Consider the following 23,748-nt stretch of genomic DNA (forward strand, 5'->3'; position numbering starts at 1 on the left):
TCAAGAGAAATAATCTTCGATGGTATTTCCTTGGACGTGAAATACTATCATAGCGGAGGAGGATCGTTTTAGGCGAAGCAATCTTCTAATTTGGAAGCAGTTACGGGCGTAACGGTTTTCAAGTGGGATGGCATTCTCTAGCTTGCAGAAGGTCATCAAAACAACAGTAAAGCAACAACAAATCGGTTACTTTCAGAGACGTGTGCTCGAAGGTGCAAGATACGCGTTTCTTAACTCTTTTATCTGTTTAACTAACACTAGTTTGCAGGTATCGGCGTTTCAAGAGTGATTTAGGATCGCAGAACGTTCTGAATCATTCTCCGTCCCTATCGATACTTTGACTTTTGTTTTCGAAACTCGCGTTTCTCCAAACTCAGTCAAAATGGGGGCTTCTGTAGACACCCATTTGTGTCTCCCCAAAACCAAACGCGGTGATGAGTATCTTTCACGTCGAATCATAATCGAATGAAGTGAAAGTGTGGAAAGTCTAGTGTTGCGGATAGTTTTAATTTCTTTTCTCTTCTCTCTGTTTTTGAAAACTTATTTTAAAGAAAGCAGCCAATACATTTTGGTTGGTCCATGATATGGGTCCAATAATAGTGTACTTGGATGGGGCTTGACAAGAGCTTTCCAACGATATGTTATAAGCCCAATTCTGATGAATATTGAGGAAGTTATGGCCAATTTATTAAACTGGGCCCGGTTTAAGCCTTATGGGCGGCCCAATAATCTAGGGGAGGGCCTAATATGATTAATCATTCCTAATGCAATTGGGAATGGTTTTAGTTTTCTAGATTCTTCTAGAAGGTTCTTTTCATTCCTAATTCAATTAGTAAACGCCTAGAACCGAGCCTGGCGCCTGGCGCCAATTTGCTGGTGCTGGCGCCAGCTCTTTTTTTGTGCGACAATACTCTACTTTGTTAATTTTATCTTTTTGGCTGATTTTCTCTATAAATAACGTCGTAAAAACTCCGTTTGAACCAGCCTTTCAATTATAATCACCTACAACCAGTTTTCATTCGCAATCATTAATTCCCTCATTCTCTTCTCATTCATCAATTCTTTCTCTCTATCTCTTTTTCTAAACTAGTCTTTTTATATACAAAATTCCGCATTCGCAAGATCTAGAAACACCTAGCCATATTCGAAGTTGCCTTCGCCCTAGACGTGAAAGGTTTAATTTCTGAGGGTTTGGTCCCAAATCTCTCATTCAAATATTTAATTAAATTGTTTTGATTATTATTTTCCTTGAAGTTACTAACATGTATATTATTAGAAAGAGGTACGAAGCATCAAAGTAAGTGCTTTAATGGTTTTAATTGATATTATGATGTAAAAATCATGTTTAAATTGTTATTATGATATTTTCCTAGTATCATGTCTAGGGTAAATTTAATATTAAATATGATTGTTACGATGTTTCCTATGTTCTTCCTAATATTTATGATTGTTAGTATCATGTTAGGGTTAAAGATTTGATTTTTATTGCTTAGTAACATGCTAGGGTTTGTTATTAATCTTGTTAGTATCATGGCTATGATCTTTCTATTATTATTACGCTTTAATATTAACATGAACATGATTATGATTATAATTGTTATAATTTATGATGATTATGAATACTATTATTATTATTATTTTGATGATGATTATTTTATTTATTATTATTATTATGACTATTATAATGATTGATTATGATTATTCATTATGTTGCTTGATATTTATTGTTATTGCTTGATCACGCCTTTTATGCATGTTTAAAGGGAATTGGTACTTGTAATCACGCTTAATAAGATAATTAATAATCTTGTTTAGGGTTAATGTGATTATAATTTCAAGTGGTCGCCAATAATAGTTTATTTGTGCATTTATATTCAATCATCATAGATAAACAAGTTTAGGTTAATCCTATTGATTGCATGTTAGTCAGAAAGCGCACATAAATACGATCAGAATAAAGTAGAGGCCTATTATTAGGGCAGGTTCAATCTCTTTTAGGTTGGATTTGTACCCTTCATCCCCGAACCCTTATTTGGTTCAAGACCTTATGGAGTTGACGATCTCTTGGATCGTTAGGGGTTTAACCTTCACCTCGTGAACGGTTTACAAGTTCAATTCCTAAAACTTGTTGGCGACTCTTTTGCTCTATTTTCTTCCCTTTTGGACGCCACCGTACTTTAGTGTATGATCACAATGGGGTTCAAGCTAGAGGTTTAACGCTTGAAATTATTCCTGACAGGTGGTAACGTCGAGCTAACGACGTTAAACTAAAGCGCTTACGGGAGGCAACCCGGATTCTCACCTTTACTCTCTTTTCCTTTCTTTCTTTTATTTTTGGTTTTTTGTTGATTTTTTCTCTTACCTTTTCCTATGTTTTTGGTTTGTTTTGTAGGGTGCCTTCGTTCATCATATATGGACTAAATGTATTTGTTGAGGGTGATAAGAGGTTTTAGATGCAGGGTAGAGGGCACCCCGCGGGCTTGGAGAGGCCTCGTGTGCCCTTGCTTTCAATAGTGGAAATCGGATCAGTAGCTCTCCGCGGTCTCTCCGCGGGCGCAGGTGCAATAGAGAGATTGCGGGGTAAATTCAGATCATGCGCGTTTCATTTTCTCAAATTTGGATCAGGAACTCTCCAAGGTCTCTCCGCGGGTGCAAAAATTTTGGAGCGGGCGCGGGCGAATTAGAGAGGGCGCAGGCATGGTCAGGTATGAAATTTCAGGATTTTTCCAGAAACTCTCCGCGGTTGCCCAGCGGTCTCTCCGTGGGCGCGAAAGTAATGGAGTGGGTGCGGCTTTGTCGAGAGAGGGCGCGGGGATCTGGGTTTTAACTAGTCCGGTTCCTCTCTCTTTCTCTTTCCTCTCTTATTTTCCCTTTCACTCTTAATTTTCCCCATTCTCTCTCTTCCTCCTCTCATACCCTAACCTCAAAATCATCTCTTTCACTCAATTTTACTCAAATTCACTCTTATTTTCTCTAAAATTTTGCATCCAAACTTCCTTCATACTCCATTTTCATCAATTTTGCTCTTCTTTCTCGTAGTTTTCTTCGGGTATTTCGAGTCTACTCGGTTTTGTGCTTGATTTGAGTCTTCAATCTTGGTATACTTCTCACCTTTGTGTTATTTTTGTCAATTTCAATTGATTTTTATGCATTGGTTGTGAGTGGCCTTGATTAAGCTTGAGTATGATGTTTTTGGTTGTTTGTATGGTGGTTTTGGAATTATTTTGGATGTTTTTATGCTTCTTTTTTGTGATAGATTGTTTATACTGTTGGTTGTTGTTGGATTTTTGGTTGTTTGATGCTTGTAACAAGTACTTTGTAGTTTGTTGTGGTTTTGGGTGGTCTTGTGAACGGAGGTTTGTTCACGTTCGTGGTAGTGTTGAATTTGGGTGTTCGTTGTGATTCATTGTATTGGTTGAGCTTGAAAATATGGATTTGTTGAGGAGAGTTAAAAGTAGCAAGAGAAGTTCAAACCAATCCCCCGGCCAATCCTCTCGTGGCCAACCTTCAAACACCGAACCCCCTCAAAACCAAACTACTCAAGATGATGCCCCACCTCCTCCTTTACCCGCTCTCAAATTTCATAACCGGGCTAAACACACCCCTATCTATACTAAAATGAAGTCCCGGAAATTTAGACCGTCCCGCAACTATTTTCCCGAGGATATGATAAAATTTGGTATTAATGCTGATCTTAACATTTTGCTCCGTAATCTTGGTTTGGATGAGTTTGTAAAGTCATCCCCCCTAACTTATTTGGAACCATGCATTGAATTTTTCTCCATCTTTGAGTTTAATATGACGGGGGATACCGACTATATCATCTCTTTTCAACTTTTCAATTCCAAGCATACCATGAATCTTGCGGAATTCAACAAATCCCTTGGTTTCAACCCAAATACCGACATTTTTGAGCCCTTAGTTGCCCTTTATAAGACCGAATACAATGAGGTTGCTTGGTGGAGAACCATATCTAGGAAGAAGTCGTTTGACTCTAAGGAATCGCTTGCTAGAGAGATCATTCACCCGACTCTACGTATTCTCCATCGAATTCTTGGGTATACAGTGTTTAGTAAGCAAGATCTTGGGAAGCTTTCGAGGGATGAGATCTTGGTGCTTTGTATGGCTACAAGGCTAGATTTAGGGCCAAGTTTGAATTTTGGGTATCTTTTTATGAATTGTTGTAAGTTGATCGCCACTGGGAAGAAGACGGGTGAGATTCATTGTGGTGGTATGATTACTAGATCGGTGTATTATTTCAAGCAAGAGCGTTTCTTGAGGTCTTGCACTCCGATAGGAAAGAGTGAAGACATGTATTTGGATATGAAGCAACTTAACACCTTGCGCTTCATTTCTAAGACTAAGGGAAACGGTTGGTACTCTTGGCTAGTGCGAAATATGCACCTATGTATGCTCCCAAACCCAGTTGCCACCTCAATCACTCGAGAGGCTAGGATTGTTTGGAGGATTCCCGAGGATGACGGGAGGGTTGAGAATGTTATGGAGGAGGATGATTTTGATGAGGACGATGATGATGATGATGGGCATGATGATGAAGGTGGAGAAGGAGAATGTGGTGAAGATGAGGAAGATGAAGAAGAGCAACAACAACAACAACCGCAACAAAGAGGAAGAAGAAGACAACAACATCACCAACAAGACAACCAAGGAGATGCATACCTCCGTGATATGGAGGCTATGCGTGAGCATATGGAGCGCATGCAAGGTATGTATTCGAACCATCAAACTTTGTCTTTTCAAACTAGCGCCCTATATGACGCTAGTGTACGTAGGGGGGAGGTCACTCCTCCGGTTAACTACCCTTATGTACCGCCCCAACAAGGGCTGGTGCCATCTAGGGGTGGTGACAACCTCCCCACGTACTCATATTGGCCCGGGGTTGCAAACCCCGATGAGCCAAGGTGTTACTTCCCAGATAAGTCCGGTCATTATGACTACCGGGTCTCGGGGGGAGTGATTATCGGGGTGACCCCGACTACTACTATGTTCACCCCACTCACCCCGATCTTTTTATGCAACCGGAGCCTTTTGACCAATTATCAACATCTCAACTTGACCTTTTTAAGGGTCGCTATGGGTTCCCTTAAAAAGGGTCGCTACGGGGGGAATCAAATAAGTTGTTTTAGGGTAGGTTTTTGGGGAGGCACCTTGGACTCTTGGGGATGTGTTTTAAAGGGCTTTGATGGATTTCTTTTTCTTCGCTCTTGGTAGTCTCGTTGGTATGTTTTTTATCTTGTTGTCGTGGTTTTTGATGATGATGTTTTGTAGTCCCTTCTATTGATGATGATGATGGCTTCTCTGGTTCTTTGTACATAGTTTTCGCGTAAATTTACTTTTTTTTGCTTTTGTTTGGAATTTACTAACAATTTCATTTTGTATATAGTCCTTTTATTTTCTTTTTCTCACCTTGCTCATAGCCACTGCTTTGGTCTTCAAAGCTTCTTAGAGGAGGTCGTTCTTGCTCCTTTATTATTGCAGCATAGCTTGGACGCTTGGTGAGGCCTTTCTTGTTTTATCACTTTACTTTTCTTCCTTTACTTTTCTTGGTTTCCTAGATTAGGATTAGTTTTAGGAGAGTTAAACGGTTCGAGGATGTATGATTATAACACCTAGTGTGTTTGGGGTCGTTAGCGATGTGGCCATTTGACTGCTTGTTTGTCGATTGGGAAATACGTGTTATGATTGCATCTTTGTCCTTTTCTTTGTTCTCCTACTTTTCCTTTATCTTGGTTTTCCATATTTTCTTTTCTTTTCTTTTCTTTTCTCTTCTTTTTGTTCTTGGTTTTGTACATACCTTTTTGAGGCTTTATTTTTCACTCTTTCATTTTTTTTTTGACTTGGATTTGTAATTAATGGACTCTTTCTTTTAGGTAATAACCTTCCTAGGTAGTCATGGTATGCACGGTTTGAGAATACGTTTTGTTGATTCTAGGATAAAGCATGCTAGGGTAGTTGTCTAGAACTAGGGGGATCATGAAGCCGGATTCTACTTGTTTGTGGCATGTTAGTAGTTGCTCCCTATCTTCGATTTGACAACCTTAGTGAGTTTTTGCTACAACCATGTGAGATTCATACTTTTTCAAGCTTTCATCATATTCTTGCATGAACGACATGGATCCTTGACTCTCGCAAACTTAATCTTGAATCTTAACGTATGATTCTTAAGACCGAGACCGAACCTCAATGTTAGAAGATTGTGGTGTATAAGTTTGGATTTGGGTTCGAATTGGTGAACAAGGTTGAGTTGTTTATATTTGGAAAATAATGACAAATGACTAAGTAAAAGCCTTCCCAAATAAAAAGGCAAGGACTAATGCTTTGATAAAGTAAGAAAAAAATTCAAAAAAAATGAAAAAAAAACCATAAAAATTCAAGTGTCTTTCTCCCTTTTATGCAATGAGGACAATGCTCCTTTAAGCTTTGGGGGAAAGCGTTTGCGCTTTTTATTCTTATGATTGTAGATTGTTGCTTTGAATAAGCTTGGGGGTGTTAATATGTTTTTGTTTGGTGATTACTCGATTTTGGTGTTAAGATTTGTCCAATCTTTGCTTCACAATTTAGGTTAACCACCTAATTTTAAATTTAGCCTACCGTAAACCCTTTTTGCCTCACGTTACAACCTTTGGGAAGACCTTTTGATCTAGGGGTTGAGTCATTCATCGGTGGAGGGAATCATGGGTTATAGCCTAAGGAAAGGGGATGCGAAGTCAAGATGTCGAGTAAGCCAAAAATTCGATCTCTTTCCGGCTCCTTCGTGGAATCTATGAGACGCTCACTAAGGGGAGATATGAGATTAGTAGGGGGAACGCGGTAAGATCGTTTGGGATGAAAGTGGAGTGTGAAAACTAGATCCTATGCTTAGCATATTTATGTTTTAATCAACTTTAGGTATCTTATAACGTGCATACCATTACTTACTTTAGAAAGGTTGTTATTCATTTGAACTATAGTCACTTTGTAAAGTCCATTTCACAAAGATTTTTATTTTTATTTTGTTTTTCATTATTTGCTCTTTATTCTTGTATTTTGCCTCATTTTTCCTTCTTTTGTTTGTTTAATAAGAGTTATAGGTTATCTCTAGGAAACCTTTACGAGAGCATCACTTGTCCTCTAGAGTGATCTAGGGGTATAAATGACTTGTCTTTTGTTGCTAAAATTAACCGTGATTCCTACGAAAGTAAGTTAGTGTATATTCTCACCTCTATCATTTTCTTTTCTTTTTTTGAATAAGCCCTTCTTTTTCCTTTTTAGCCTTTGTTTTGCTTGGGACGAGCAAAAGTCTAGTTTGGGGGAATTTGATGAGTGTCATTTATGGCACTCATAGGGTAGCCTTTTAGGATTATTTCATCTTCCTTTTTATGCTTTCTTATCTGATTTTCGGTCCTTTTTCCTTTAATTACTTTCTTTCTTTCTTTCCTTGTGTTTTTCGTGTTTTCTTCGTGTTTTCCTTTTATTTGGTTCTTTTTCCCTTTTATTCCTTTTCGTTATTTTTTTTTGTAGGTATCTAGGATTTGTCTTTGCAATGGAATCAAGATGGGCTATATTGACTAAGCAAGGAGGAAATCATCGGCTTGGAGAGGGCTCAAAGAGGGCATGGAGAGGGCATCAAACCCTGCCAGTCTATCGTGAGCGCGAGTACTGAAGGACGTGAGCGCGGGCTCATATGCACAAAAGTGGCAAATTTCGACCAGGAACTCTCCGCGGTCTAGCCGCAGGCTTGCCGCGTGCGCGGGTAGATTGGAGAGCCCGCTCGTCCTAGAGAGACCGCGGCCCTCTGATCATCCTTTGGGAGCAGGGGATTCGCCGTGCTTTTGCCGCGGGCAGGGGTGCTTTCGCCGCGGGTGCGGGCTAGAAGACCCACGGGCGCAGATGTTGCCCAGAAAGCCCGCGGAGTTTTTAATGGGTTTCGTACCCATTTTTTCGTGGGCGCGGGGTTTATTGGAGAGGGCGCAGGAATCCCGTTTTTCTTCTTTGCCTATAAATACACTTGTAATTCCTTTTTGAAGATAACTTTTAGATAATTTTCATTAGCTTAGTTTTAGAAAGAGAAGTTACAGAGAAGTTAGAGAGAAGTTCTTGGTATTGGATTTTTATTTCAACATTGGATCAATTGTGCTTGGATTTCTTCTTTTTCAATCATTAATGTTAGTAAGATTCTCTTCTTCTAGTTCATCTCTTAATTGATAGATTTAGTTTCATCTTTGATTGTTTGTATTGCTTGGATTTGAATTGGATATTGTAGTTGATATTGCTTTCTCTTGATTTTGATTTAGAATGATGATCAATGCTAATTCTAGTGATTTGTTCTTGAGTTACACCATGATTAGTGTGTAGATTAGTTGCTAGGGAGAAGGGGAAGCATGCTTGATTGATAATTTGTGCTAGTTGATGATCTTTGATTGATTGAATTGTTGCAATTAAATTGGTTGAAATATTTTTTCATGTGATTAATTAGATTAGGAATGATCAACCTATAAGATTAATCTAGATTGCATTGCATTTCTTAATGACATGACCCATCAATTTGAGAATTGCTATAATTGATTGAGTTTGATTGTGAATTTACTTGATTAGCCATTCATAGTGACCCCTAGTTTGGCCTCTAGGAGATAGCTCTTGAACTCTCTTGATTGCTACTATTGTTTGTCCTTTGCAATGCTTGAATCAAACGAAGAAATTGTCGATTAGCACGATTATTGAATTAACATGTGGAACCAATATCCCTACCATTTAGCCTTTTGAATTACTTGATTAGTCTAATTTTTCTATCATAACACCAATCATTTTCTCACTTCAATCTCCGAAATAGCTTGATTTAGGCTAAAGATAACACGAACTAACTCCTTTGGGTTTAACCCTATACTTACCTATACTTGTTTTAGGTTGGTTTAGGATTTTATAAATAGTATTTGATTTTGGGATAGGCAATTAACGACTAGTTTATTCCTCTATCAAAATGACGCCGTTTCCGGGGAGTGAAATTGGTGCTTAGCTTTAGTTGTTGAGTCTATTTCATTTTAATTGAAAAAAAAATACAAAAAGATTTTGTTTCTTAAGGCTACATTTGTAGCCGTGCTACTAATATTTTCATCATTAAAGTTTTGCATGCATAGAGCTCGTGATCGATCCATTGTGCCTTTTGACCCGGAAATTGAAAGGACTCTTTCGAGGAGAAGAATTGCTAGTCGATCCTTTGAATTTAGTTCTTCAAGAGAAGAGGGATTTGAATAAGAACTAGGCATGGGAGATAAACCAAGAGTTGCTTTGAAAGATTTGGGAATTCCCGGTGCGTACAAGTTTGAGAGAGGAATTGCTTCACCTACAACACCGGCGAATGACTTCGAAATTAGGCCGGCTATGATTGCTTTGATCAAAAGGAGACAATATAGCAGAGCTAAGAATGAGAGTCCGTTGAACCATCTCAAGGAGTTCGAAAAGTATTGCAACAATATCAAAGTGAACGGAGTTTCTCAATAATTCATCTGGCTAAAGTTGTTTCCATTTTCTCTCAAAGACCGAGCCTTGGAGTGGTTGGATAAGGAGGTAAAGCCAAATTCCCTTTGAACATGGGATGAAGTCACCAAGGAATTCTTGTCCCGATTCTACCCACAAAAGAAAACGGCGGAGGCTAGAACTTTGATTCAAGGGTTCAAGCAAAGACCTAATGAAAGCCTCTACGAAGCATGGGAGAGGTATAAAAAGTATCAAAGGGAATGTCCCCACCACGGAATTCCAACTTATCAAGTCATTCAAATTTTCTATGGTGGCCTAAGTCTTCAAGGAAAATCATGCCTTGATGGGGGTGTCGGAGGTCCCATAATGAATCGGACGGAAGAGGAAGTGGTGGACATTATAGAGGATGTGGTTAAGTACTATAAAGATTGGCAAGATGGTGAGAGGGATTCAACTAGCAAGAGTGGCTCTTCGGTGTACTCTATAGACCATCTAAATGCGGTCAACAACTTATCTTAACAAATGACAAACTAAGGGAAAGAAATGACCGCAATCAAGGCCAAGTTGGAGGGTTCCTTTTCTTCTCAAGCTTCGAATTCTCCCTCCCAATTTAAGGGGAGAGGTACCTTTTCTAACTCTCAATCCCCTCCCTCTTCAAAAAATATGCCTAGTGGTTACTTGTTTTGTGATGCATGTGGATCTTATGATCATGACTCTTGTAATTGCCCTCATGCTTCTCCGGAATGTGGTGATGATTTTGATAACAGTGAGAGTGAGCATGTGAATTATGTGTCAAATAATAATGTGCAAAGATTTGATAATCAAAGAGGTCAATGGAATAGGAATTACCAAAACCAAGGTAATTTTGACAACTATAACCAAGGTGGTGGTTATAGGAACCAAGGGAACCAAAGTTCTCGTGGAAACTATAACAATCAAGGTTATAGTAGTCAAAATCAAAATAAATTATGGTAATCAAAACCAAAGTTATGGAAATCATAACCAAGGTATTGGAAACCATAATCAAGGTTATGGTCAAAATCAAAATAGGGTAATTGGAACAATCAAGGTAGGGGCAATTTTCAAAATAATTCTCAAAGAGTCCCCCACCCGGGTTTGTTCCAAAGAGTCAAGGTGAAAATTCCTATTCACAATCTTCTTCTAGGACCTATTTGGAGGAAATAATTGAAAATCTAACCAAGTTGTTGAACACATATATGGCCTTTAGTGACAAGAAGTTCAATGAAATGATGACCCACAACAAAATGCTCGAAAACCAAATTTCTCAACTTGCTAGTGCTTTGAAAGACCAAGCAAGCCCTTCTTCTTTACCTTCCCAAGGCCTAGATCCTAAGAAACCCGTGAATGCTGTTGTTACAAGGAGTGGTAAGGTTCTTAAGGAGAGATTGCCTAGAAGGAGTGATAACAAGGAGGTCCCCAAGGAAGTGTTGATTGAGAATGAGGGAAGTAGAGCATCTTTAGATGAGGTAGTGGTTGAGACACCAAGAGAGGTGAGAGTAGAGAAAGAGATTTTGAAACCCAAGCTCCCTTATCCCTAAAAATTCATGAGACACAAATTAGATGAGAAATTTGGGAGATTTATTGATATGCTCAAACATTTTCACCTTTCTCTACCTTTCACCGATGTGATCAACCAAATGCCTAATTATGCCAAATTCCTCAAATACATTTTGAGCGGAAAGAGGACTTTTGATGTTGTGGAGACAATCAATTTGACTGAAAATTGTAGTGCAATCATCATGAACAAAATACCACCTAAGTAGAAAGACCTCGGAAACTTTTTCATCCCTTGTGCTATTAGCAAGATGCAATTTGATAATGCCTTATGTGATTTAGGAGCTAGTGTAAGCTTAATGCCATATTCGGTTTATCAAAGACTTGATCTAGGGGAACTCTTACCTTCTAACATTACCTTGCAACTAGCCGATAGGTCAATCAAATTTCCAAAAGGTAAAGTGGACGATGTTTCATTGAGGGTTGGGAAGTTTGTGTTCACGGTGGATTTTTTTGTCTTAGAAATGGATGAAGATGCTACCATTCCAATTATTCTAGGTAGACCCTTTCTTGGTACCTCGGGTGCTATGATAGATGTAAAGTGTGCAAAGATTTCCCTTAAGGTAGGAGATGAGGTCATAGAATTCGATTTGAATGAAACCATAAAATATCCAAGTTCTTCTCTTGAAAATTGCATGATGATTGACTCTCTTGATCATGTTGTGTCTTCCGTGCATGAGCACTTGCTAACCTCTAACGATGCTCTTGAGAATGTTTTGTTTAACAAAGACAAGCTAGGTGTACCATGCAAGGAGGTAGTATTGTATGAGGAATTGCTTAATGGAAGCATGGAGGAAGTGGATGAACAATTGTGCTAGAATATCTAAAGCCATGAAGCCTTGCAAGAGGCCGCAATAAAAGAAGGTAAAGGTGTGCCTATGGTAGAGCTCAAACCTCTACCATCACACCTTAGGTATGAATTCTTAGGCCCAAATTCCACTTACCCCGTAATTGTTAGTGCATCCTTGAGCGAGAGCCAAGCTCAAGCGTTATGTTGTGTCTTGAGAAACCACCAAGGTTCTTTGGGCTATACTATCGATGATCTTAAAGGTATAAGCCCCACTTTGTGTACGCACCACATAACGCTTGAGGAAGGCACCCTTCCTTCTATTGAACGACAAAGAAAGCTACACCCTCAAATGGGAGAGGTGGTGAAAAAAGAGATCACTAAGCTCTTGGATGCGGGAATCACATTCCCCATCTCAAGCTCTAGGTGAGTTTCTCCCGTTCATGTCGTTCCTAAGAAGGGGGGTATGACCGTAGTCAAGAATGAGAGTGGTGAGTTCATTCCAACTAGGACGGTCACCGGTTGGAGGATGTGTATAGACTATAGACGTATAAATATATCCACCAAAAAGGATCACTTTCCCCTTCCATTCATTGATCAAAAGTTAGAGAGACTAACAAGGCACAAGTTCTATTTCTTCCTTGATGGCTATTCGGGATATTTCCAAATTCTAATCCACCCCAAAGATCAAGAGAAGACAACATTTACATGCCCCTATGGGACCTTTGCCTATAGGAGAATACCCTTTGGCCATTGTAATGCCCCTGCAACTTTCTAAAGATGCATGATGAGCATTTTTGGAGACATGTGTGAGGAAGAAATGGAGGTTTTTATGGATGATTTCTCCGTAGGTGGGGTTTCATTTGAAGAGTGCCTAGTTAATCTTGAAAAATGTTTGGCTCCGTGTAAAGGTTAATCTTGTCTTGAATTGGGAGAAATTCCATTTCATGGTGGAGGAAGGGATAGTGCTTGGGCATAAGATCTCTCATAAAGGAATAGAGGTGGATAAGGCCAAAATTGAAGTTCTTGAGAAGCTTCAACCTCCGGTGAATGTCAAGGGAGTGAGATCATTTTTGGGCATGCGGGTTTCTATAGAAGATTCATAAAGGGTTTCTCACTCATTGCCAAGCCCCTTAATGATCTTCTTCAAAAAGATGTTGAGTTCGTTTTTGATGATAAATTCTTGGAAGCATTTAATAGATTGAAGAAGGCCCTAATCTCTACCCCCATTGTTCAAGCCTCAAGATGGGATCAACCCTTTGAATTGATGTGTGATGCTAGTGATTGCGCAATAGGAGGTGTTTTGGGACAACATGTGGACAAGAAGCTTTATGTGATTTACTATATGTCCAAGACACTAAATGGGGCCCAAAAGAATTACACAACAACGGAAAAAGAATTCTTGGCCATTGTTCACTCTTTCGAGAAATTCCGTTGTTATTTGTTGGGTTCCAAGACCATTGTCTTTACGGATCATGCAGACTCAAGTATCTCTTTGCCAAGAAAGAGTCCAAGCCAAGGTTGAATCGTTGGGTTCTTGAATTACAAACTTTTGAAATAGAGATTAGGGATAAGAAGGGTGCGGAAAATGTTGTGGCAGACCATCTTTCTCGCCTTGAGGGTGATCAAATTCATGATGATGGTCTACCAATTGAAGATAGAATGCTTGATGATGTCTTGTATGCCATAAAGGTTAAGGATCTCCCATGGTATGCCGACTTGGTGAACTTTCTAGCATGTGGGGAGTTTCCACCTTCTTTCTCCAAGAACCAAAAGAAGAAGCTCAAGAGGGAGGCAAGATATTACTTGTGGGATGAACCAATCTTGTATAAACGCGGGGTGGATGGCTTGCTTCGGCGTTGTGTCCCAAATGAAGAGGTGCCAAGTGTTCTAAAGATGTGTCATTCGGATCCAAGTGGCGGTCATATGGACGTTTCAAAAACCGCCACTAAGGTTCTTCAATGTGGTTTGTGGTGGCCGCATCTCTTCAAAGATTCATGGGGCTTTGTAAAGTCATGCGACCGATGTCAAAGGGTTGGAACTATCTCCAAGAGGAATGACATGCCTTAACTGCCCATTCTTGAGTTAGAGGTGTTCGATGTTTGGGGGATTGACTTCATGGGACCATTCCCATCTTCATATGGTAATCAATACATACTTGTTGTTGTGGACTATGTTTCTAAATGGGTTGAGGCCATTGAGTCCCCTACTAATGACCACAAAGTAGTGTTGAATTTGTTCAACAAAATCATCTTCCCCATGGTTTTGCGTACCTAAGGCTGTGATAAGCGATAACGGATCTCATTTTGTTCACAACGCCTTCCAAAAGATGTTGAGGAAACATGAAGTGCATCAACGGTTCGGCCTTCCATATCATCCTCAATTGAGTGGCCAAGTCGAGGTCTCCAATCGTCAATTAAAGCTTATTCTTGACACTAGTAGAAAATATCAAAAAGGCACCCCCTAATTGGCACCGGTTCAGTCCAAACCGGTGCCAAAAATGGCCTACAAAATTGGTGGGAAGGTAAACCAGAGTAAAAGGCACCGGTTCACTTCAAACCGGTGCCAAAATCACAATGGCCACCGGTTTGAACCGGTGCCTTTATGAACCGGACCTTTTATTATTTTTTTTTTAAAAAAAAACCGGCCTTATCTCTCCTTAAAACCCTAAAACTTAGCTTTCTCCTTCTCTCTCCTCTCAGTCCGCCTCTTTCATCACTCTCTCATCTCCCTTCTCTCTCCTCTGCTCTCCCTTCTTGCTCTATCTCCTCTGCCTTCTTGCTCTATCTCCTCTACTCTCCCTTAATCTCTTCTCTTTCTCTTCGAACCTCTTCTCTTTCTCTTCGAACACCACCGCATCAACACCTTCTCGATCTCTCCTCTACTCTCCTTTAAACCGTAACAACAACAACATGCAATAATAAACCGCAACAACAACAACATGCAACAACAACACCGCAAAGCCGCCGCCACCACCGTAACATCAAGTTGATTTGGGTTTGTTCGAAGTTAATTTTGGGTTTAATTGATTTGATGAGTGTCTTCGAAATTTTTTATGGGTTTCTTTAAAAAAAAATTGTTTAATCCACCACGAATTAAATTTTTTTTATTGATTTATTTTTTATTTTAGTCGATTTAAATTTGTTTTTTTAAAGTGATTTTCGATTTTCTAGTTTGGTTAATCAATTTTTTAACTTAATTTAATTCGAATATTTTTTAATTTCTGGGTTTTTTTGTCATTTTTTTTTTCTGGGTTTTAATTGATGTTCTGGGTTTTAACTGATTTTCTGGGTTTTATTTTTCTAGGTTGTAATTGATGTTCTGCGTTTTTGAACTGATTTTCTTTCTTTTTATTTTTCCGAATTTTAGGTTTTTTTTTGGATTTTTGAACTGTTTTTTTTTCGATTTTAGGGTTTTTTTTTTTCCGATTCATTTTCTTTTTTGAATTGATTTTCATTTTCATTTTTTGGGTTATTCTTTTCTTTTTTTCGATTTTCTTTTTTTTTCGATTTTCTGGGTTTTTGAATTGATTCATGTTAATCGATTCATTTTGGCTGTTTTAATTGGTGCAGGTATATGGATTTAGTTCTTAAATTGAAGAATCAACTGATTTTCTTTTTTTTTTTTTTATATTGTAATTTTTTTTATTTATATGTTGTAATTTTTTTATTTTGATTTTGATGTTGTAATTTATTTTGCTCTATACTGTAATTTTTTTTTATTATATAAATAATGAACAGATTTGATTATATTATTATTTTGGCACTTTCGGTTATTATTAAGATTTGATTATACTGTAATTTTTTTTATTATATATATTAATATTATAATGAACAGATTTGATTATATTAATATTAATACAAATTTAATTTTTAATTAAAAAAAAATAATTTATTATGTTGGCACTTTTGGCACCGGTTTGAACAGGTGCCTTTTTAAACCCCTTTTTGGCACCCCCCACATTGGCACCGGTTAAAACCGGTGCCTTAGGCCGGGTTTGAACCGGTGCCAAATTCGTTTTTTCACGTAGTGTGAGAAGACGGTTGCAAGGAATAGAAAGGATTGGTCGGACAAGTTAGATGATGCTCTTTGGGCTTATAGGACGGCTTTCAAGATGCCTATTGGTACCACTACATATCGCCTTTTCTATGGCAAGTCTTGCCATCTCCCCGGTGGAGCTTGAACACCGTGCTTTATGGGCAATCAAAAAGATAAACTTTGATTTCGAAAGTGCGGGCGAGAAAAGGTGGTTGGATCTTCATGAGCTAGAGGAGCTTAGACTTGATGCTTGTGGCTGTGCTAGCACCTACAAAGCTCGTTCTAAAGAAGCTAATGATAAGCTTATTGAGAAGAAGGAGTTTTGTATAGGTGATAAAGTCCTCCTCTACCACTCGAGAATGAAGTTATTTCCCGGAAAGCTCATGTCAAAATGGAGTGGTCCTTTCTTGGTGAAAGATGTGTTTGCTAATGGCACCGTGGAGATTTTTCCTTTGGATTCCTCATCTTCTTTCAAGGTTAACGGTCATCTACTTAAGAAGTATTTTGATGGAGTGTTTGTTGGTCTTATTCATAAAATGATTCTTTTCAAACCACCATGAGTGGGGTGGTAACGTTGAGCTAACGACTTTAAACAAAAGCTCTTACGGGAGGCAACCCAGATTCTCACCTTTACTCTCTTTTACTTTCTTTCTTTTATTTTTGGTTTTTTTGTTGATTTTTGCTGTTACCCTTTCTTGTGTTTTTGGTTTTTTTTTTAGGGTGCCTTCATTCATCATATATGAACTAAATGTATTTGTTGAGGGTGATAAGAGGTTTTAGAGTGTAGGGGAGAGGGAACCCCGTGGGCTTGGAGAGGCCTTGGGTGCCCTTGCTTTCAATAGTGGAAATCAGATCAGTAGCTCTCCGCGATCTCTCCGCGGGCTCACCGCGGGCGCGGGTGCAATAGAGAGAGCGCGGGGTAAATTCAGAGAGGGCGCGACTTATTTTCTCAAATTTGGATCAGGAACTCTCCGCGGTCTCTTTGCGGGCGCGAAAATTTTGGAGCGGACGCGGGCGAATCAGAGAGGGCGCGGCCATGGTCAGGTATGAAATTTCAAGATTTTTCCAGAAACTCTCCGCGGTTGCCCCGCGGTCCCTCAGCGAGCGCGGAAGTAATAGAGCGGGCGCGGCTTTGTCGAGAGAGGGTGCGGGGATCTGTGTTTTAACTAGCACGGTTCCTCTCTCTTTCTCTCTCCTCTCTTATTTTCCCTTTCACTCTTAATTTTCCCCATTCTCTCTTTTCCTCCTCTCAAACCCTAACCCCCAAATCATCTCTTTCACTCAATTTTACTCAAATTCACCCTTATTTTCTCTAAAATTTCCATCCAAACTCCTTCATACTCCATTTTCATCAAGTTTGCTCTTCTTTCTCGTGGTTTTCTTCGGGAATTTCGAGTCAACTCGGTCTTGTGCTTGATTTGAGTCTTCAATCTTGGTATACTTCTCACCTTTGTTTTATTTTTGTCAATTTCAATTGATTTTTATGCATTGGTTGTGAGTGGCCTTGATTAAGCTTGAGTATGATGTTTTTGGTTGTTTGTATGGTGGTTTTGGAATTATTTTGGATGTTTTTGTGCTTCTTTTTTGTGATAGATTGTTAATACTGTTGGTTTTTGTTGGATTTTGGTTGTTTGATGCTTGTAACAAGTACTTTGTAGTTTGTGTTGTTTTGGGTGGTCTTGTGAACGGAGGTTTGTTCACGTTGGTGGTAGTGTTGAATTTGGGTGTTCGTTGTGATTTATTGTATTGGTTGAGTTTGAAAATATGGATTTGTTGAGGAGAGTTAAAAGTAGCAAGAGAAGTTCAAACCAATCCCACGGCCAATCCTCTCGTGGCCAACCTTCAAACACCGAACCCCCTCAAAACCAAACTACTCAAGATGATGCCCCACCTTCTCCTTTACCCGCTCTCAAATTTCATAACCGGGCTAAACACACCCCTATCTATAATAAAATTAAATCCCGGAAATTTAGACCTTCCCGCAACTATTTTCCCGAGGATATGGTAAAATTGGGTATTGATGCCGATCTTAACATTTTGGTCCGTAATCTTGGTTTGGATGAGTTTGTAAAGTCATCCCCCCGAACTTATTTGGAACCATGCATTGAATTATTCTCCACCTTTGAGTTTAATATGACGGGGGATACCGACTATATCATCTCTTTTCAACTTTTCAATTCCAAGCATACCATGAATCTTGCGGAATTCAACAAAGCCCTTGGTTTCAACCCAAATACCGACATTTTTGAGCCCTTAGTTGCCCTTCACAAGACCGAATACAATGAGGTTGCTTGGTGGAGAACCATATCTAGGAAGAAGTCGTTTAACTCTAAGGAATCGCTTGCTAGAGAGATCATTCACCCGACTCTACGTATTCTCCATCGAATTCTTGGGTATACAGTGTTTAGTAAGCAAGATCTTGGGAAGCTTTCGAGGGATGAGATCTTGGTGCTTTGTATGGCTACAAGGCTAGATTTAGGGCCAAGGTTGAATTTTGGGTATCTTTTTATGAATTGTTGTAAGTTGATCGCCACTGGGAAGAAGACGGGTGAGATTCATTGTGGTGGTATGATTACTAGATCGGTGTATTATTTCAAGCAAGAGCGTTTCTTGAGGTCTTGCACTCCGATAGGAAAGAGTGAAGACATGTATTTGGATATGAAGCAACTTAACACCTTGCGCTTCATTTCTAAGACTAAGGGAAACGGTGGGTACTCTTGGCTTCACCATTGTATGCTCCCAAACCCAGTTGCCACCTCAATCACTCGAGAGGCTAGGATTCCCAAGGATGACGGGAGGGTTGAGAATGTTATGGAGGAGGATTATGTTGATGAGGACGATGATGATGATGATGGGCATGATGGTTAAGGTGGAGAAGGAGAAGGTGGTGAAGATGAAGAAGAGCAACAACAACAACAACCGCAACAAAGAGGAAGAAGAAGACAACAACATCACCAACAAGACAACCAAGGAGATGCATACCTCCGTGAGATGGAGGCTATGCGTGAGCATATGGAGCGCATGCAATTGAGCATGCAAGGTATGTATTCGAACCATCAAAATTTGTCTTTTCAAACTAGCGCCCTATATAACGCTAGTGTACGTAGGGGGGAAGTCACTCCTCCGGTGAACTACCCTAATGTGCCGCCCCAACAAGGGTCGGTGCCATCTAGGGGTGGTGACAACCTCCGCACGTACCCATATTGGCTCGGGGTTGCGAACCCCGATGAGCCAAGGCGTAACTTCCCAGATGAGTCCGGTCATTATGACTACTGGGTCTCGGGGGGGGGGAGTGATTATCGGGGTGACCCCGACTACTACTATGTTCACCCACTCATCCCGAGCTTTGTATGCAACCAGGGCCTTTTAACTAATTATCCACATCTCAACTTGACTTTTTTAAGGGTCGCTATGGGTTCCCTCCCGCTTATACCGAAGGTTGGGATGTGGGCCTTATACCGAACTATCTAGCGCCGTGCTTTTCTTCTGTCGCCAGGCGACAGCGTTGTCGTCTTGCGCTGGATTTTGGTTTTCCTTTTTTTGCCCTTACTGTCGCTGTTCATTGCTCGGTTTTGCTTTGAACTTTGAACTTGGTCGTTTCCTTTCAACAAAATCCGCTTAAATTTTTTGTAAATTAAAGCTCTTCATCTCTAGTTTACTGATCTATTTAACTCCTCTTATCTTGGAAGAACCTCATGCGGTCATATTCGCGATTTTATTTGAAAAAAAGATCCGGGAATGTTCTTTCTTGCTGGGATGTACCTGCATTTATGTCTTACACAATAGGACTTTGCTAATCTCTTTAATTATCTTAAGGTGGACCTAAGGTTTAGTGTTACTTGACTCATTGACTTGACACGACTCAAGGTATAAACTTGACTCAATGACGACTCACTTCGTGTAACTCGTGTGTGCGGAGTGTTGACTCAATGTGATAACATGACATGACTCAATGTGTACATGACTCGTGTGTGCATTATAATGTGATCGTGTGACTCGAAAATGCAAAAGAGCAAGCAAAAATTTTCCGTCATTTTTGTGGAGGGTACCGACTTTCTCCCAAAAAAGAAAGACGCGAAAAAGAATCGAAGTGATGTTTTTTTAAGAGGCATGTTGAATGAGCTCAATCAAATGTTGTCTCTCACAATACAAGGATTGTAACATCTTACACTATCCTAGTTGACTCGATAATGAAATTATTTAGGTAACTTAGGCGCGGAGGCTAAGTACTTCATACTTTGTGATGTAATGATGATTGATTGACGAGTAATGTTGATAATACAAGGCATGCTTCAACGTTGTGTTAATATTTCATGACAAAGGGTTCCTAAGGGAAGTATATTTGGTCATGTATCCGTGATGTGTGTGATAGTGACACTAAAGTTAGGCCGCAAGGGCTAATTGTGTGGAAAGATATTGAAAAGAGTTAAAAGATGGTGACTCTTAGGCTAGATAGGCTAATAATGTAAGGATCAAGCCCCCAAGTCTAGCTTTAAATGAATAGGGATTAGCATAGGGGATCCCTTGATATGATCATGGTGTGATTGTGTAAATGTGAATATGAATGCATGTTTATTATGGTCGCACCTAGATGTGAGGTTGTCTACGTATCCGTTAGGAATGAAGCCGAACGTAGCTCTAGCCGAACCTCGCACAAGTGGGGTATACCACAAAAAGGTATTTTTAAGGGTTGTAACGTGGTTAGGCTAAAGGTTATAGAAGAAGGGGATTAAAAGGCTCAAGACCCTCGATAAGCCCCCAGGGTGTGCAACCTTGCCTTTGAATCTTTATATTTTTATGCTTGAGGCTTTTAACTCCTTTTTTATCTCTCTTTTCTCTTTTTCTTTAGCATTTATCTTATTTTTATAAGTGTGGGCAATCTCGATCATCCGGTCTATCATTCACTTGGCATTCATGTTTCTCATGCACGGTAACGAGCACACGATAAGAGACGCAATCTAAGACGTGTTCATATCAAAAAGACATGTTCATGTCAGAGACATTGGAACATTTGCCCATTGTACACTTTATTGTTTCTATATTTTTTTTTTATTTTTTTTTTAATCTTTTGAATCACTCAAGCTTTTGAAATTGCATAAGTTTCACACCATCACATCCCAAGGTTAGGTAAATATGGGTTGAAAGCAGAAAGGTCTATTGTTAGATGAGGCTCAAAGTTGTGTATTAACAAAGGTTTGTATATTTGAAAGGGTGAAAGGTGATATGATGTGGCTATAAGGGGTACCTCAAATCATTGGTATACCTTGTGTTTAGTTCGACATGGATTTTTTTTTAATGCAATGTAATGAAATGATCATATGCAAAGAAATAAATGCTCATTTTATTAAAAAGGGGAAAGAGAAAGAATCTACAAAATTAATCTAAGGGAAAAGAAAGGTGTCTATGCTAGACTCATTAGGGAAAGGGTAAATAAAGAATAGAAAAAGAGGTCACGAAATCTTGTCGTTGAAGCTCGCCTCTTGTCTTGTGTCGTTTGCTTTATCATCACTCGTTCTTCTTGTTAGCTAGAGGCATGGGAAGCTTGTTATTATCGATCAAATGTTGGATAGCCTCTTTTAGCTTCCAACAACTCTTAGTAGCATGGCCCCTACCTTGATGGTACTTACAGTGTTCATCTGGATTCCAACTAGGCAATCTCTTTTCAGGTGCGGGATCTTGAATAGGTCCAATGAGAGTAATGAGTCCCTTAACATGGAATCAATTGAAGGTAGTATCATAACTTATCCCAATGGGGATGAAGTCTTTCCTTAGTTGCTTCTTAGATCCTTAGTTATACATGGCTAAAACTTCATTGAAATCAAAGGTACTAACATTGTAACTAAAGTGGGCGTTTTCGGAAGAAGAAGGATTGTCGTTCTTCTTTCCTTTCCAGCCACTGTTGTTACTATTGTTAGTAGCTTTTTGCTTTGCAAGGTCATCTTCGATCTCAATACCTATGTCATAGACGGCTTTGAATGTATTCAAGTTCTGTTGATATTTTAAGTGCTTTGAATACTTTTCTTGGAGATTCTTGATAAACATCCTCACATACTCTTTTTCGGTGGGGACCTCAATCATCTTAGCGGAAGTTTCCCTTCACTTATTGAAGAAAGAAATAAAGCCTTCATTCTTTTTTTTGTCTTAGCATTTTAAGTTGTCTATAATCGGTATTGACTTGAATGTTACACTTGTATCTATCAATGAAAGTTCTTACTATCAATTCCCATGTAGAGGTTTTCTCTTTGTCAAGGGAGAAGAACCATTGTTGGCAAACGATTTCAAGAGATAAAGAAAAACAAGGAATGAAAGACTTTCTTATCAATCCCCTTGATTTTCATTATAGTTTCAAAGGCTCTTAAGTGAAGATAAGGATTATTTGTTACCTTGAATTTAGGGATGTCAGCGGCATTGAACTTATGCGAAAGAAGCTCTTTGTCCACCAAGACCCCCTATGAACTGATGCCCTGAAACTTGTAATCACTATATAGCTTGCTCAAGCTTTCTTGCATAAGGTCCATTTGTTGTTGCTATACAGGGTCATTGATTTTGAGGGTTAAAGCTTTCAAGGCCTCAGTCACGCAATTCAATTGATTCCTAAGCTCGTTGACTTCTTCTTGAGTTGCCATTATCTTTTTATCTTTCCTCTTTTGACGAATCGATTTATCAAAAGGTAAGACTTGAATAAAGAGGTTGTCCTTGATTAATCGCCCTTCTTTCCTTGACCAAGTACTACAGAAAGGGAAATTAGGGATATTCACTATTATTTATTTGACTCAAACTCTATTCAACATGAAATGGATGGAAGAAAGTAGAAAGAATGAAGGTTGTGATATGAAGGGATCATGTAGAAAATGGAAAGATGATGTAGAGGAAGAGATGTGAAAAACTAGGAATAGAATACACCCCCAACTCAAATGACGAAAAAAACCGACTCATGCATGAACCTACGACATGGTCATGGTCACACATACACGAAGTGTGTGATAAGACTAGTAAGTGAGTGTAGGTGACATGTTAAGACTCTTGTGTAAGACCATGTGGCTAGACTATGTGACTAGACTTAATTGAGGACTTAACAAGGTATTATCATTAATAAAAATTAATCGAATTGATTAGCAAACTGTTCAATTAGACACAAAGTGATGACTCGAGTCATATACCGAACTGTCGTCAAAACGACAGGACTGGCGCCGCAACGTGTAGTGTAGCGCCAAACGACAGTACTGTTGCCATCCGCTACACTCCATAAACTGGCGCTGCAATCCAAATCGTGGTGCCATTGCTGGAACGTTGATCTAGAACTGCTTTCGGTATTATTACTCTATAGGGTATGCCTAAAGTTGTACTAAGTCAATTCTGATTAAATTATTAGACTTTAATTACTCAAAATTAATTAATTAATTAATTAGGCAAAGTCCTTTTAGTCATTAATCAGTTTATTTAGTCATAACACAAATTAAAGAAACAGTTAGGAAAAATCACATAAAGTATGCACAATCAAATAATGCACAATTAGTCAAGTAGGCACAATATGATGCAATGAGTTTGCAACCTAACCATGGCTCTAGTTCTCTAAAGTTCGGGATATGGGTTAGTCAAAGAGGGTCCATGGTTAATTGTCCGAATGTACCACACGGAAGCCTAACCGTGAAGGGTTGGCGCGAGTAGTTAAGACACCGCGAGTTAAGAAAAACTCGCTTCCATGGTTTGGTGAATTCAACATCCTCGAATGTACCCTTTGTTGCACAGAGCGTTCAATCAGGTAGATTGAGCATGAAATACCAAAGGGTTATGTCCATATGTAGAACACATGTGGGTTTAAGTAAAGTGAGAAAAACTCAATTAGGAAGTAGGATCGAGAAAACATTGCTAAA

The 23,748-nt window shown here is 39.2% G+C and overlaps 1 protein-coding gene across 1 annotated transcript; it reads left to right on the plus strand.

Moving 5' to 3' along the window:
• The first annotated feature begins 15,984 nt into the window (after positions 1 to 15,984).
• Positions 15,985 to 16,434, plus strand: LOC110713316. The gene has a single exon (XM_021891774.1). The coding sequence runs from the start codon at positions 15,985 to 15,987 to the stop codon at positions 16,432 to 16,434; it is 450 nt and encodes a 149-aa protein (XP_021747466.1).
• The last annotated feature ends 7,314 nt before the right edge of the window (positions 16,435 to 23,748 follow it).

This window comes from Chenopodium quinoa, unplaced genomic scaffold, assembly GCF_001683475.1.
Source record: "Chenopodium quinoa cultivar QQ74 unplaced genomic scaffold, ASM168347v1, whole genome shotgun sequence".
In the NCBI taxonomy this organism is placed as follows: domain Eukaryota; kingdom Viridiplantae; phylum Streptophyta; class Magnoliopsida; order Caryophyllales; family Amaranthaceae; genus Chenopodium; species Chenopodium quinoa.

Bases quoted from the DNA above. Each gene is read 5' to 3' on its own strand.
- LOC110713316 (XM_021891774.1), top strand. From the start codon at position 15,985: ATGGCAAGTCTTGCCATCTCCCCGGTGGAGCTTGAACACCGTGCTTTA.